The sequence below is a fragment of the Lissotriton vulgaris genome, chromosome 10 (genome assembly GCF_964263255.1).
Source record: "Lissotriton vulgaris chromosome 10, aLisVul1.2, whole genome shotgun sequence".
Classification (NCBI taxonomy): Eukaryota; Metazoa; Chordata; class Amphibia; order Caudata; family Salamandridae; genus Lissotriton; species Lissotriton vulgaris.
Genome location: NC_141698.1, coordinates 290576675 through 290592424, shown reverse-complemented (window position 1 = coordinate 290592424; position 15750 = coordinate 290576675). Strand labels below are relative to the sequence as shown.

At 48.0% G+C, this 15750-nt stretch overlaps 1 protein-coding gene across 1 annotated transcript; it reads right to left on the bottom strand.

Moving 5' to 3' along the window:
- Nucleotides 1-466: 466 nt before the first annotated feature.
- LOC147685151 (uncharacterized) lies at nucleotides 467-1486 on the bottom strand. Its single transcript, XM_086939762.1, has 2 exons — nucleotides 1060-1486; nucleotides 467-774 (listed from the first exon to the last, which is right to left on the bottom strand). Exons 1-2 carry the CDS (start codon nucleotides 1484-1486, stop codon nucleotides 467-469), a joined length of 735 nt encoding a protein of 244 aa, XP_086795888.1.
- Between the last annotated feature and the right edge of the window lie 14264 nt (nucleotides 1487-15750).

Below are 15750 nucleotides of genomic sequence, written 5' to 3'. Positions count from 1 at the left end.
GCACAATTGCATCCTGCATGGCGACAGAATGCCGGCACAGCAGGGAGGTTGCAGTAGCAAAGCGGTTCATTGCTTTTGTCTGTTGCCGCATACACTGACGATCCCTGAGCCTCTCTGAGTGGTCTCTATCTAATTTGTCGCAGAGAGCACTCATGCAGTGGGTCATGTCTGTCATCCCCTTTGCCATGGACTGCATTGCCTCTGTCATGTTGCCAATACCCTGGTCTATGTTTGACATCTTGCCACTTATACTGCGAACCTGCCTGTGAACTGCTAATATTGCCTTTGCCTGCAGGCGCTGAACTTTTACCATGGTGGCCTCAAGACCGCAGAAGACCCCCTCACCATCTTGCCCTTCGCCTCTCTCCCATGCCCTTTGGCCTCGGACAAAGGCCTGCACAGCTCCTGAAGTGGTCTGCTGCCCAGAGCTGTCAGACACAGGTGGATTACTTGGCATGACACCCTCCTAATCTTCCTCATCTGTTGTTTCAAGAATCCTGAAAGGGGGCATATCAAGCCTCCTTGACCTTCCCTGCACAGATGACTGTGATGTTGGTGTGGGGGATAGTGCTGCTGGTTCCGACTCTTGTGTCCCGTCCAACAAAGGTGACTGAGGATGTGGTGTGGTGGGTCGCTCAGGTGTAGTGGCTGCCTGCACTGTGGTTGTGTCTTGCGGAACAGCGCTATGACCTGCTCTGTCTTTTGTCTTCTCCCTCCTCTCAGTTGTCGGTGGCCTCTCTTCCTTCTCCTGTGCTGAACTGCGCGATGACTCTCCTGTGGACAGATATGAACATTGGGTCAGTGGTGTAGTTCACCTGTGTGTCATGATTAAATCACATTCCTATCACACAATTGCCTGGTCTTCCTCAGCTTCTGGAAGTAGTGTGTTGCATGCCTTGCTGAATTCTATGGTGACTGCATTGATGTATGTACCATGACTGCATCTCCCATGATGCATTCCTGGACATAAGTGAAACCTGTTCTGGAGTGTGATGCAGACACACACAGTGGGGAAGGGGGACAGGGAAATGGGTGGGGATTTATGTCCATGCATCTTACCTTGTTTCCTTGCAGCTCTGGCAGAGCTGTCAGCGTCCCCAATCCCATGGATACTTTCTGGCTCCAGGGTGGATTCAACCAGCTCCTCAAGGTCTGTCAGTCTTGGTGCTCTGTTTTTACCTCCACCTGTGGCTGCAGCTTCTTTTTTCTGTGCAGCATGTTTTTTCTTTGTGATGATCCGCAGATCGTACCATCTTTTTTTGAGGTCATCGATGTTTCTGTGGGTGACCCCAATGGCATTTACCTTGGACTGGATGTCAAGCCAAGTGGTGCATTTCACAGACTCTGCAACATGCAGTGACTGTTTTCCAAAAATTTGGGTGTGGTGTTTAACCACCTCCTCAACCAGGACCTTCAGTTCTGCTGGGCTGAACTTGATTTTCCTCCTGCGCTCAGCTGCATCCTTCTGGCCATCCTGGGTCTCCATTCTGCTACTCAGGTATGCTCTGGGAAGCCTGCTCCTCTGTATTTCCTCCTGGTCTCAAAACAGTTCAGTTTCTCTGCACCTGCATGGGTGTGGTCACTCACAGGTACTGAGGAGGGGTGGTTGCATCTGATTGGTTGGTTCCTCTGTGGCTTTGTTGTGGGGTGTGGTGGGTGTTCACAGGCTCACATGGGTTATTTTCATAATTACCGATTCAGTAAATCCCATTCATTCATATGGGCCAGGAGGACCATAGGAATGAATGGGTATTTACCGATTCAGTATTTACCGATTCCGAAAATACCGATTCGGTAAATAGCGATTACATATTCCGAGTGTTACCGAATCTGTAAATTTTACCGATTTTTTTCCTACATCCCGTTTTCCGATTCTGAAATACCGATTCGGTATGAGTTGGTATTTAAGAGGCAGAAAACTGATTTTACCTACATCTGGCCCTCATTGCACGTCCAAGAATCATGCACTAAATGCATTGTCACAAATATTTAGGGGCTCATTAGGATGTCGGAATTCAGGACCGCCAGCCATTAGGGCACCGCGCAGCGCCTGCTGCTTTGTTTATGTAAATAAAGGGGGGTACCCCCCCCCGTGTGCAGCCCCCACCTCTCCTTCACTATGGGGGCCTACAGGGGGCCCCCAGAGTGAAGACCGCATGCCTTTCCTTGGCGGCATCGTCGCCACTTTAAGGCATCTACACAAGCCCATCATAATATGGCTGGCAGTGTCTATTAGACACCACCACCAAGGCGACGGGGGCGGAAAAGCTGCGGACGGCCTTTCCGTCCATCCTAATATGGCAGGGGGAATTTAGGTGTGGATGGCTGGCGGATCGCCCCCGCCAGGCTGGCGGTGGCTACAGCCACCTTGGCGGGGGAATCCGCCCGCCATCCTAATGGGCCCCTTAGTTGTTACACTTTACATAAGGTGCTATGATCTCAGACACCACTTGTAAAGACAGTGGTAACCTAATGGTCAGATCTTTTAACCACTAACCTGCCGCACCCCCCTCCATTGCTGAGCACTTATTGGGCTATTTTGGGTAGTTTGCGCTTTGAGCTCCATAACTTTTATTCCACATAAGGCATCCATGCCAAATGTGCATTGTTTTTTTCCAAAATCCCGTGGAGTCTGAAGGTACCTACAGTTTGTGGATTCCCCTGGAGGAGACCGGGAAAATAAGCAAAATATAGCTATATTTTGAGTTTTTGTGGAAAACAGGGAAAAAGTTCTCCAGATAAAAGTGCCTGTCTTTTTTCATAAACATGGTGTCCATGAATGGTTTGCTGTACTAAAGTCACCATCTTCCCAGCTTTCAGGAACATGGAGAGCTGACTCAAAAAAATATTTTTTTACCACAGTGTTAGCCTTTTTTCAAAGGAGTAGCCCATGTTCACATTTTTGGGACACTCAATCAACTTCCAGTTTGTGAGGAAACCAACATGAAACCCAAGGGTGATCCAGAAAAACTATACATTTCTGACAAGAAGACAACAAAATAACTGTTGAAATAAAGAAATATTGAAAATGAGTGGGGAAAAAACCCATTTGTGACACCATTTTCATTTGTAACTTTTTGTCACGATGGCAGAATTACAAAAGCAATATACTATTGAGTTCAGTAGACCCTTCTGGCGGTGGGGATTGTATTTTCATTGAGTACCGAGAATAGACCAATTCATGTAGCAAAATAGGCAGAGTGAAAAATGCGTATCAAGAAAGCGTATGTATTCCTGAAATGGGCATAAGATATGGAGTTTAGGAGCAGTGGTTATTTGTACATCTGTGAATTTGTGGGTACCACTACTAGCATTTGATTTAGAGGGTATTTTTCAAAATGTCACCTTTCTTATACACTGGCTTACATTTGAAAGACACAAATGCAGCAAAGTCCAATTGATAATAACAAATGTTCTACTATTCATGGTCCCACAAGTCTTCTGAGAAAAATTGTACCTCACTTGTGTGGGTAGGCTTCGTGCCTGCAATATGAAATGGCCCAAAACTAGGGGTGGGCGGCCAGCTACGCTCCGTGCACGGAGTGTGCGTAGTGCCGCCTACTCCGCATTTTGCGGAGCGGGCGTAGCCAGGCGGCACTACGCACGCTCCGCAGACGGACCGTAGCTGGCCGCCACCCGCCTCCCTCCCGCCCTCCCTAAATACTTTCAATTAAACGAGTAAAATAATTAAAACGCACTTACCTTGCACGCCGCGTCCCCAGGGCTCGCTATCTGCAGTCTTCCGTCTTGTTTACTAATGCGCATGCGCGGGCGGCCGCGCATGCGCATTTTCTCGTGAGAAATGCGCATGCGCGGCCGCCCGCGCATGCGCATTAGTAAACAAGTCGGAAGACTGCAGATAGCGAGCCCCGGGGACGCGGCGGGCAAGGTAAGTGCGTTTTAATTATTTTACTCGTTTAATTGAAAGTATTTAGGGAGGGCGGGAGGGAGGCGGGTGGCGGGGCTGGCGGCCAGTCTGTTTGCGTAGTGGGGCTACGCGGAGTGCGGAGGTGGGCGTAGTTTCTCGCCCACTTCGCGTAGCTCCGCAAATCCCCACTACGCCCACTACGCCCAGGGCTACCCAAAACCCATATGGACCCATTTCATTTTTTTTTACCAAAAAATGACCCTTTTTTTCCAATGTGGTTAGCTCTAGGTTTTGGACCCTAGCTCCTCCAGCACCTAGGTAAACATAGCCAACCTATAAATTTGTGAAAAGTAGACATCTAGTGGTATCCAGTGTGGGCTGACTTGCATGCGTCTCACCACATTATTTTACCCAGAGCCCCTTGCAAACCTCAAACGTTCACCAAAAACACATTTCTGCGATAGAAAGTACTGGAATCTGTGGGGAGCCACAGACTTCCATACACCCAGCATTTGTCCAAGTCTTCCAATAAAAATGGTACCTCACTTGTGTGGGTGGGCCTAGTGCCTGCAACAGGAAACGGCCTAAAATGCAACATGGACACATTGCATTTTTCTACTGAGAAACTGACCTTTTTGCCAATGTGGGTAGCTCTAGATTTCGGACCGTAGCTAAAACTAGACACCTAGAACTATCAAGGGTAGGCTGACTTACAAGGTCTTCACCAGATTTTCTTTTACTCAGAATCTCTTCCAAACCTCAAACTGTGACTAAAAAACACATTTTCCTCAAATTTCTATGACAGAAAGTTCTGGAATCTTTGAAGAGCTCCAAACTTCTGTACACCTGGCATTCCCCCAAGTATCTAGATTAAAATAGTAAATCACATGTGTGGATGGGCCTAGTGTCCACAATAGGAAACGATCCAAAACGCAAAATGGACACATCGCATTTTTCCACCAAAAATGGACCTTTTATTCCAATGTGGGTAGCTTAAGATTTTGAACCGTAGCTCAATTGGCACCTAAGGAAACCTATCCAGCTTGTACATTTTTTTAAACTAGACACCTAAAGTTATCCAAGGTGGGCTGACACACATGGCTCTGTCTAAGTTTTTTTAACACAGAATCCCTTGCAAATCTCACATTTTGACAAAAAAATCCTTTTATTTCTTTGATGTAAAGTTATGGAATCTGCCGAGAGCCACGAACTTCCATCCACCAGGCATTCCCACAAGCCTCTGATAAAAATGATACCTCACTTGTTCAGGTAGGTCCACTGCCCGTGATAGGAAATGGTCCAAAACGCAACTTGGACTCATCACATTTTTCCATCGAAAACTGACCTATTTTCATCAATGTGGGTAGCTATATCTTTTAGACTTAGCTCAGCTGGCACCTAGGTAAACCTATACAACCTGTACATTTTTGAAAACTAGACACCAAGGGGTTTCCAGGGTGGGCTGACTTCCATGGCTCTCAACAGGTTTTTTTACCAAGAGTTTCTTGCAAACCTAAAACTGTAAAAGAAAAAAAACATTTTCCTCACATTTCTATGATGAAAAGTTCTGGAATCCGTGGGGAACCACAAATTTCCTACCACCCAACGGTCCCCCCAAGTCTGAGAAAAACTGTGCATCACTTGTGTGGGTGGGCTGAGTTTCTGTGACAGGAAAGGGCCCATAATGTATTGTTGAAACATCAGAATTATCTATTTATTTATTTATTTTTCTATTTATTGAAGTTTTGTATAGCGCTAGCTGGACCCGAGGGTATCAGAGCACTTCACAGCATGTACAGTTATGAACAAGAAAATGTTGGGCGGCAAACAACAACATGAGAACAATAAGAGAAATAATAGACTACAGAGCATCAACTTAAGAGCAACGAGGAAAAGAGTTCGAGAGCGCCTCTTCCGGCTGAGGAGTTTCGAGAGGGGAAGATAGCTGTCCTACCCCCAGTCAAAAGCGGGATTCTCGTTACGGACGAGAGCGTTCTAGGAAGAGGGCTTTGAGTAATGTCTTGAATTTCTGGAAGGAGGTGGTCATTCTGATATGGGGGGGATGGAGTTCCAGATCTTGGGGGCATTTCCCGCAAAGGATTTATTTCAGGTTTTGTGTTTCTGTGATTTGAGTGGGATGAGAAGAAGCGTGTTGGAGCTTCTGAGGTTCCTGGACTGACCGGCCATTTTGAGTTTAGCTGCCAGGTATTCTGCTTTGCCTGTGTGCAAAGCTTTGTGCGTGAGGCAAGCTGTACGGAAGCTGGCTCGTTGGTCAATAGGGAGCCATTTCAGTTCCTTGAGTGCCGGAGAGATGTGCTCGCATTTCTTCGTTCCTGTGACCATTCTTGCTGCGGCGTTGAGGGTAGTGGAGAGAGGACCTAGGTGAGATTTTGCTGACCCGGTCAATGTTGCGATGCCATAGTCAATTCTGGAGAGCACCAATGCCTGAGTGGCCTGTTTAAGATCTTTCGGGGGAAGGAAGGGTTTTATTTTATAGAGTAGCTTCAGATTTAGGAATGCACTTTTGGAGGTCTTTGAAATGTGTTTTTCAGGTCCAGTTTGGGGTCGAGGGTAATCTCTAGGGATTTCACTGAGTCTGTTGGCGTAAGGGCGCCATTGAGGGCGTCCAAGGCTTTGAACCAATCAACTTTTGGGGGTTTTCGTCCCTATTGGAGATGAGGAGCACTTCAGTTTTCTCTTGTTTAAGTTTGAGGTGGATGGTTGAGAGCCAATGTTGGACCTCAATGAGCGTCACATTAATCTGTGAATGTCTGCGATCGAGGTGTTTTCCAGATAAAGTTGTGTGTCACCCGCATAGAGGTGGAAGGGGATGTTGGAGTTTCTTAGCAGTGTGGTGAGGGGTTCCATGTAGATGTTGAAAAGTTGTGGGGAGAGTACTGGCCCTTGTGAAACTCCTCTGCTAACGGGAAGGGGGTCCAACTCAAAGTTGTTGATTTTTATTCTTTGTGTACGGTTGTGAAAAAAGGAGGAGAACCATTTTAGAACCGTCTTTTCAATACCCGCTCTCTCCTGGAGGACTTTGAGGAGCAGTGTGTGGTCAACTGTGTCAAACGCGGCTTACAGATCTAGGAGGATGAGAAGGCTACATTGGTCAGAGTCGAGTGACATATGAAGATCGTCTAGGACATTTAAGATTGCTGTTTCGGTGCTGCAGCCTTTCTGAATCCTGATTGGTGTGTGTCTAGTAGTTTGATATTCTCAAAGTGTTGGGTTAACTGTGGAAGAACACATCTTTCTAGAATTTTGGATAGGAGAGGAAGGTTCGATACCAGTCTAAAGTTGTTCATGTCCTTCGGGTCGAGGCCAGGTTTTTTTAGTAGCGGCGTGACTTGTCCTATTTTGAGGCAGTCTGAAATGGTTCCCGCGCTCAGTGAGCTGTTGATAATCTTGCACCAAATTGGGCTATTTAAGCTTCAAGTCTTTAGTCAGTCTCGAGGGAAGCTGATCGAGGGCGTGGGAAGAGGGTTTACCGTTGGCAATCAGATTGTTTATCACTTCTTCCTGGATGGGACGGAAGGAAGACCAGCAAGTAGGCGTGATCATTGGGGTATTGCTATTAGTTGCTGGTGTCTGGATCTGCATGGGGGTGGATGGCTTAATGCTGAGCGATCGATCAATTTTGGCGATTTTTTCATTGAAAAAGCTGGCAAAGTTGTCACAGTGGATTTTGGACGCCTCCATGTTAGCTGTCACTGGTTTGGATGTTTGGCTCTTGATGATGTTAAAGAGTTCTTTGGGGTGGTTTTTAGCATTGTCTAAGGTGGAGCAGAAGAATGTTGTCTTTTTGCTCTTGATGAGATCATTGTACTTTTTGCGTGCTGCCTTGAGTTGGCCCGATGGAGGGAGGAGGGGTTGTTCCTCCAGGTTCTTTCTAGGGTTCTGAGGTGCCTTCTTTCCTCATTTATATCTGTGGTGAACCAGGACCTGGAGGGGGTGCTTCTGGTTTTTTTTAGTTTCAAGGGTGCCAGGCGGTTCAAGGTGAGCGCCAAGTTGGAATGGTAGAGCGAAGTGAGTTCAGTGGTTGAGAGGAGATCCCCTGTGTTTGGGAGGAGCATGCTTAAACCTTCTTCCAGTTTGTCTCGGGAGACTCGGGAAGTGTTCCTGACCCACATAGGAGAGGCCTGAATAGGTGCTTGTTATAGGGCTGGTTGGTTGATATGAAAGAGTATGATGTGGTGGTCGGACCAGTCCACGGGGATGATGAAGTCAATAGTGATTGCATTTTTTTCCTCAATGATTGCATCCACAATGGCTCCTCTATGGTGTGTTTCCTCTGAGCAGTGTTGGATCATATCGTTGTCTAGCAGGAGGTTGTTGGGAGATTGGATGAGCGGGTTTTTGTTTTGTTCCATCTTAGGTTGAGGTGACCCAGAATTAGGTTGTTCTAGTTGATGAGTGCGGATTAGGTGATCAGGTCCGCTAACTGCGCACTGAATTCGATGGATTTGCCTGGAGGTTGGTATAGGAGGTGGCAATGTAGTGAACTGTTTGTGGGCGATTTGATGATGACCGAAAGGCATTCAAACTAGTTTTAAAGGCAGGAGGGGCTTTCTAGAATGGAGAAGTTACTTTTGTGAATAATTGCCATGCCGCCCCCTTTGTGCTCGGGTCTATATTTGTGGATAATTGCGAAACCAGGCGGCACCAGTAGGTCCATGTTGGGGTAGGACAGGGAGTTCAGCCAGTTTTCCATGATGAAAGCTACATCCAGGTCGTGGGAGAGGATGGCTTCTGCTATTTCCGTTGCGTGTTTGACAGCAGACCTGCTGTTGATAAGCATACAGTTGAAGGAAGGTTCATCCTTTGTTTTTGGATTGCCGGGCTTGGCTCTGGGGATGAAGGATAGGTAGGGTGGGGGTCTGGTGGCTTTCGGTAGGGGAGGGTCCCTACCCACTCCAGTAATGACTTGGATCAAGGAGGTGGGAGTAGAGTATAACGGCGGAGCCAGTGCTAACTGGTTATTGGGGTGATCGTAGGATGAGGCGAGTACGGTCGCTTCCTGGGGGAGAGGGTGGGCTTAGTTCTTCTGGGTCTGTCTGCTCCTGACTCATTCAAGGGTTTGGAGAGTGATGGCCAAGAACCTGGAGGGGTCAGGGTATGGTTGGGGGGAGGTGAGTCATTCCTTCTGGGAAGCGGTGGGATGGAGGCTGTTGCGGAGTGAGGGGTGGGCAGAAGGTATTTCCCTAGGGAGGATAAGGTTTCCTTCAGGCCATCAATCAGGGTTCGGAGCTGCGCTTCCAGAAGATCAAGGCGTTGCGTCAGCTTGTCTGTGCGGGTGAGGAGGGGAGGATGGGCGGAAGTGAGCCTTCTGGGTGAGGGGCTGGAAGTCAGATCAGTTCTGGTGGGGTTTGGAGGAGGAGGGGGTGCTGACTCTGGCTTAGAGTTCGACTCTGGAAAGGTAGAAGGGGGAGGGGGGATGGGGCCCAGTTGGGGATGGGAATAGAGCTCCTCTCTGGGGGGTGGCTGAGTACTTGAAGGGAAGGGGTTAGCGGGAAGCTGTGAGTCGAATTTGCTTGGGAGTCGGGATTCTCTTTGGATGGGTGACTGTGGACTGGGAATGCTACGGGTGATGGGGATGGGGCTGAGGCTCGGTTGAGGTTGGGAGGGGGCTGAGTTCTGGGAGGCTGGTCATGATGGGAGGTGGAGGGGGGTCAGGTCATAGGAGAAGCTATGGATGAGGGTGGCACAGGGCTGGCGGATTGACAAAACGCAGGGGATGGGATCTCTGCGCTGGCGTAAGTGGGATCAGATGGCAGGCAGGTTGTAAGGTGCTACTAAGGAGGTCTTTGAAAGGTGAGAGTTGTAAGAAGTTGCCGACTTTAGTGCGGGGAAAAGAGAGTTGAAGAACTTGAGGTTCTCTTCTTTAGCCTGAATTAGGATTTTACCATTATCAAAAATGGTAATGGAAATGTCTCCGGTCAGGGACTGTTGTTTCAGGGGGGCGATGGTTAGTTTACGGTTGTGGTCTGTGATGGTGCTTTTGGAGACGGGGAGGTGAGAGTTGAATATAGTGACCCAGAGGTCGGGTCTGTTGGTATGGAAAATAAAGTCCAATTTCCTCTGCCCTCTAGAAGAGCAGTGGTAAGTGTCAACAACTAGTGTTTCGGGATGTTGCCTGAATAATTTCTCTTTAAAGCGTTTTTTCACTTTGAAGGAGAGGCTGTGGGGGCAGGTATGGGTAAGAGTCCAATTGCATGGCCAGGGGCATCTTCGGTGGGTGGGTGGAGGCGAGGGTCCTCGGGTGCAAGGGCAGGGGAGTCTTGTGTCGGGTGGGGGCTGGGCTGTTTGATAAGGAGAGTAGACCAACCTTTTTTGAAAGGGGGCACCTGCGTTTTTGGACCTGGGCTCGGCGGCCATCTAAGGAAACCTACCAAACCCATACATTTCTAAAACCTCTACACCAGGGGCAGTCGAGGGAGGTGTGGCTTGCATAAACCCCCCAAGCATTTTCTTAAACAGAATCCCCTGCAAACCTCATATTTAGCTAAAAGTCACATTTTCCGCATATTTATGTGTGGATGTTGTGGGATCACCAGGCCGGCACAGATTTCCTACCACCCAGTATTCCCCTAGGTCTCCTGATAAAAACGCTACCTCACTTGTGTAAGTTGGCCAAGTGCCTGCAACAGATAAGGGTACAAAATATATTGTGGTGATAATGATAACTAGGGTATGTGAACTAATGAGTCCTTGGGTCAGCAACCATGGAGAGAAACCTGTCAAACCCAAATATTTCTGATAAGTAGACATCAAGGCGAGCTAGGGGGGGGGGTTGCTTGTGAGGAGCCCCAACATTTTGCATGCCCACTTCCCCTTAACATGTATTTTTTGCACCAGGGGATCAGGTCCCGGGGGGGCCGAAGGCCAAGCCTATGCTGTTCACACCAAAGGCTGTGCATGGTGTGGGATTTGCAGGCTGCTGGGTGTTTGGCCACAGGGCATTCTGGTAAGTCAAGCGCTGCAGCCAGCACCCTACTGTGCATGACCAAAGGCTGTGTGCATCGTGGAGTAAGTTGTCTATGGGGAGTTGGTAGCAGGGTCTGGCTGCAAGATAGACCCCTCAGGTAACCCAATGCCATGGACGGCGAAAGGCCAGGAGCGGTGGGGGTTGGTGGCCTCAGTGACTGCTGTGAGGAGTTGGATGCAAGGGTTGGCTGCATGCCAGGCCCTGCGGCCAACCCCATGCCATGTGTAATGAAAGGCCATGCACAGCATGGCACTGGCTATCTGCAGGGGGGTTGGCTGCCTCCTGGTGGGTTGATCTGTAATGTGGTCAATACCACTACACACCCATGATGCATTAGGAGCATATCTGTTTTGTAAACCCTCACTGCCATTAGCTGGACACATGCTATATATTTATATATATGAGTTTTATTGAACAACAAATCTGCCTTTTAAGTAGGATAGTGTTTTAAAAGGATTGTTTAAGTCATTAGCCAAGATGGCGTCTTGAGGGACGACTGCTACCCAAGCCCTAACTCAAGTTATCGAGGACAGTTCTGAGGCAGGATCAGAGACCAGGGGCAGTCAACACCACTGAGTGCAACATTTTTGGGGGGGGTTTAATTGTGAATTTCAAGATAGCTTGAAAAAAAGAAATCCCTTTCATCAATCAATTAGATTTTATTAAATAAATTAAATGTGATTGGCAGGATTCACAATGATCTTAGTCTTCATTTTAAACAGTGCAAATAGACCTGTCAACAGTTTAAAGCCCAGTCTGCTTTCTTTTTACATACTTGTTTTCAAAGCTGCACAACAAATTAATTACAAACAAATTAAATAACACTTTCTGAGTACAGTTCTAATTTGGAATAAATCCGTTCAGCCATTTTGGCTGCAAGCACAGGCAAGTTTCCTATGGTAGCTAATGTTGAAAAAGCAACTTTTTGGCCACCCCTTATCTGTTTACTTCTCCACAGATCTCCGTGAAAATAGGCATGGTGCACCTTAGGTGGCTAGGCCAAGCAACTGCCAAATGTGGTGCTAATCCATACGTGGGGTCAAAAGTTATAGGCATAGAAAATGAATCTAAACTATAACTACACAGTGGCAGCCACTATTGTGTAATACATGTAAAATTAGCAAAAATTATGATGTTTTGACTTTCTAATTGAAAGATGCTTGGAAGAATAATTTCTTTGTGCTTCTTTTTAAGTATTGAAATACAGTTCAATACTTTAATAAAATAACATTGATAAGAGGTATTTTTTACAAACATTTCAGACAATGCAGTCATTCATTAAGTACCTTTTTGTGAGCTTGTAATTCTTAATTCCGGTACAAATGTGAGTTTCCACCCAAATCACGAGTCTGCATATTTACAATTTTTGCCTGGACATTTTCAGAAAACCCTGAATGAATTTGCCCATAGAAAATAGCAGGAAAGAAGCAAGACAGGCAGTAAGCGGGTGTACAAACTCTTATACTATATATTACATCTCTTTCCATAGTGTGAAACTCGGAATGGTGTAGTAATAAAGTATCTGATAGACACAACACTTTGTGGCATCAGTATTTTTGATCATTCTTCATAATTTGGACTCCTCAAGAGCAGGTTCCGCTGCCGGCACGCCAGTATACTCCAGTCCTGTACTGCAAAATGATAGCGACCTGTGCCATGTTGCACAATCTTGCCACCAAGGAAGGCACAGAGGTGGAGATCACACATCATGAGGACATTGATAATGACACAGAACATGCAGAGCCCTATGCAACAGGAGCAGCAGCAGCAACAGATGGGAGACTGAGACGGGCAGAGATCACACGCCGATATTTCTAAGTAAGGAGACACAGACAGGCTTAGTTTTTGAAGTACATAGTTTAATTGTCACTACGGCATTTAAATAATGCAACACCATGGTACTACAGTGTCTATTATCATGAGTGGGTGGTCACAGTTAACCTCATCATGACCTGTCCTGTGGGTTGAGGGCATGTTCAACGTTTGCGTCCACACACTACAGTGTGGGATGCTGGAGGCTGGGTCTCAACCATTTCGGTGTTGCCTGGGTCAGCAGATTGGCGCCTGCTGCTTCTACGCATTTCAGGGACAGGAGTGCTAGAGCCACTCCTGCTGGTGGAGTCTTCTGTTTCCCCGACACCTGTGTCTCTAGCAGTGGCTGCCTGTTGTGTGAGCATCAGCTCCATGGCAGAGGTGACTCTCCCCATCCCCCTTGACAAATCTGTGCAACAGTGCACAATTACATCCTGCATGGCGACAGAATGCCGGCACAGCAGGGAGGTTGCAGTAGCAAAGCGGTTCATTGCTTTTGTCTGTTGCCGCATACACTGACGATCCCTGAGCCTCTCTGAGTGGTCTCTATCTAATTTGTCGCAGAGAGCACTCATGCAGTGGGTCATGTCTGTCATCCCCTTTACCATGGACTGCATTGCCTCTGTCATGTTGCCAATACCCTGGTCTATGTTTGACATCTTGCCAAATATACTGCGAACCTGCCTGTGAACTGCTAATATTGCCTTTGCCTGCAGGCGCTGAACTTTTACCATGGTGGCCTCAAGACCGCAGAAGACCCCCTCACCATCTTGCCCTTCGCCTTTCTCCCGTGCCCTTTGGCCTCGGACAAAGGCCTGCACAGCTCCTGAAGTGGTCTGCTGCCCAGAGCTGTCAGACACAGGTGGATTACTTGGCATGACACCCTCCTAATCTTCCTCATCTGTTGTTTCAAGAATCCTGAGAGGGGGCATATCAAGCCTCCTTGACCTTCCCTGCACAGATGACTGTGATGTTGGTGTGGGGGATAGTGCTGCTGGTTCCGACTCTTGTGTCCCGTCCAACAAAGGTGACTGAGGATGTGGTGTGGTGGGTCGCTCAGGTGTAGTGGCTGCCTGCACTGTGGTTGTGTCTTGCTGAACAGCGCTATGACCTGCTCTGTCTTTTGTCTTCTCCCTCCTCTCAGTTGTCGGTGGCCTCTCTTCCTTCTCCTGTGCTGAACTGCGCGATGACTCTCCTGTGGACAGATATGGACATTGGGTCAGTGGTGTAGTTCACCTGTGTGTCATGATTAAATCACATTCCTATCACACAATTGCCTGGTCTTCCTCAGCTTCTGGAAGTAGTGTGTTGCATGCCTTGCTGAATTCTATGGTGACTGCATTGATGTATGTACCATGACTGCATCTCCCATGATGCATTCCTGGACATAAGTGAAACCTGTTCTGGAGTGTGATGCAGACACACACAGTGGGGAAGGGGGACAGGGAAATGGGTGGGGATTTATGTCCATGCATCTTACCTTGTTTCCTTGCAGCTCTGGCAGAGCTGTCAGCGTCCCCAATCCCATAGATACTTTCTGGCTCCAGGGTGGATTCAACCAGCTCCTCAAGGTCTGTCAGTCTTGGTGCTCTGTTTTTACCTCCACCTGTGGCTGCAGCTTCTTTTTTCTGTGCGAATGTTTTTTCTTTGTGATGATCCGCAGATCGTAACATCTTTTTTTGAGGTCATCTATGTTTCTGTGGATGACCCCAATGGCATTTACCTTGGACTGGATGTCAAGCCAGGTGGTACGTTTCACAGACTCTGCAACATGCAGTGACTGTTTTGCAAAAATTTGGGTGTGGTGTTTAACCACCTCCTCAACCAGGACCTTCAGTTCTGCTGGGCTGAACTTGATTTTCCTCCTGCGCTCAGCTGCATCCTTCTGGCCATCCTGGGTCTCCATTCTGCTACTCAGGTATGCTCTGGGAAGCCTGCTCCTCTGTATTTCCTCCTGGTCTCAAAACAGTTCAGTTTCTCTGCACCTGCATGGGTGTGGTCACTCACAGGTACTGGGAAGGGGTGGTTGCATCTGATTGGCTGGTTCCTCTGTGGCTTTGTGGTGGGTGTACACAGGCTCACATGGGTTATTTTCATAATTACAGATTCAGTAAATCCCATTCATTCATATGGGCCAGGAGGACCACAGGAACGAATGGGTATTTACGGATTCGGTATTTACCGATTCGGAAAATACCGATTCGGTAAATAGCGATTACATATTCCGAGTGTTACCGAATCTGTAAATTTTACCGTTTTTTTTCCTACATCCCGTTTTCCGATTCTGAAATACCGATTCGGTATGAGTCGGTATTTAAGAGGCGGAAAACTGATTTTACCTACATCTGGCCCTCATTGCACGTCCAAGAATCATGCACTAAATGCATTGTCACAAATATTTAGGGGCTCATTAGGATGACGGGCGGACTTTGTCCGCCCGCTATCCTGTCGGAATTCAGGACCGCCCGCCATTAAGGCGGGGGTCCCGTGGGGGGTATTATGATGTGCCCGCCACAGTGGCAGGCACATCCTGCATTTATAGCATTGTGGCTCTCTGCACCACCCGCCACAATGCTATAAATGCATTAATGCATTTGCATAAACAAAGCGGCGGGCACCGCGCGGAGCCTGCTGCTTTGTTTATGTAATTAAAGGGGGGTACCTCCCCCCGTGTGCAGCCCCCACCTCTCCTTCACTCTGGGGGCCTACAGGGGGCCCCTAGAGTGAAGACCGCATGCCTTTCCTTGGCGGCATCGTCGCTACTTTAAGGCATCTACACAAGCCCATCATAATATGGCTGGCAGTGTCTATTAGACACCACCACCAAGGCGACCGGGGCGGAAAAGCGGCGGACGGTCTTTCCGTCCATCCTAATATGGCGGGGGGGGGGAATTTAGGTGCAGATGGCGGGCGGACTGCCCCCGCCAGGCTGGCGGTGGCTACCGCCACCTTGGCGGGGGAATCTGCCCACCATCCTAATGGGCCCCTTAGTTGTTACACTTTACACAAGGGGCTATGATCTCAGCCACCATTTGTCAAGACAGTGGTAACCTAATGGTCAGATCTTTTAACCACTAACCTG

What these genes read in the sequence shown, in the direction of transcription:
- LOC147685151 (XM_086939762.1), bottom strand. Translation starts at nt 1,486, where the DNA reads ATGGAGACCCAGGATGGCCAGAAGGATGCAGCTGAGCGCAGGAGGAAA. An exon ending in CAGAGCTGCAAGGAAACAAG is followed by an intron (nt 775 to 1,059) that starts GTAAGATGCATG and finishes ATCTGTCCACAG; the next exon opens with GAGAGTCATCGCGCAGTTCA.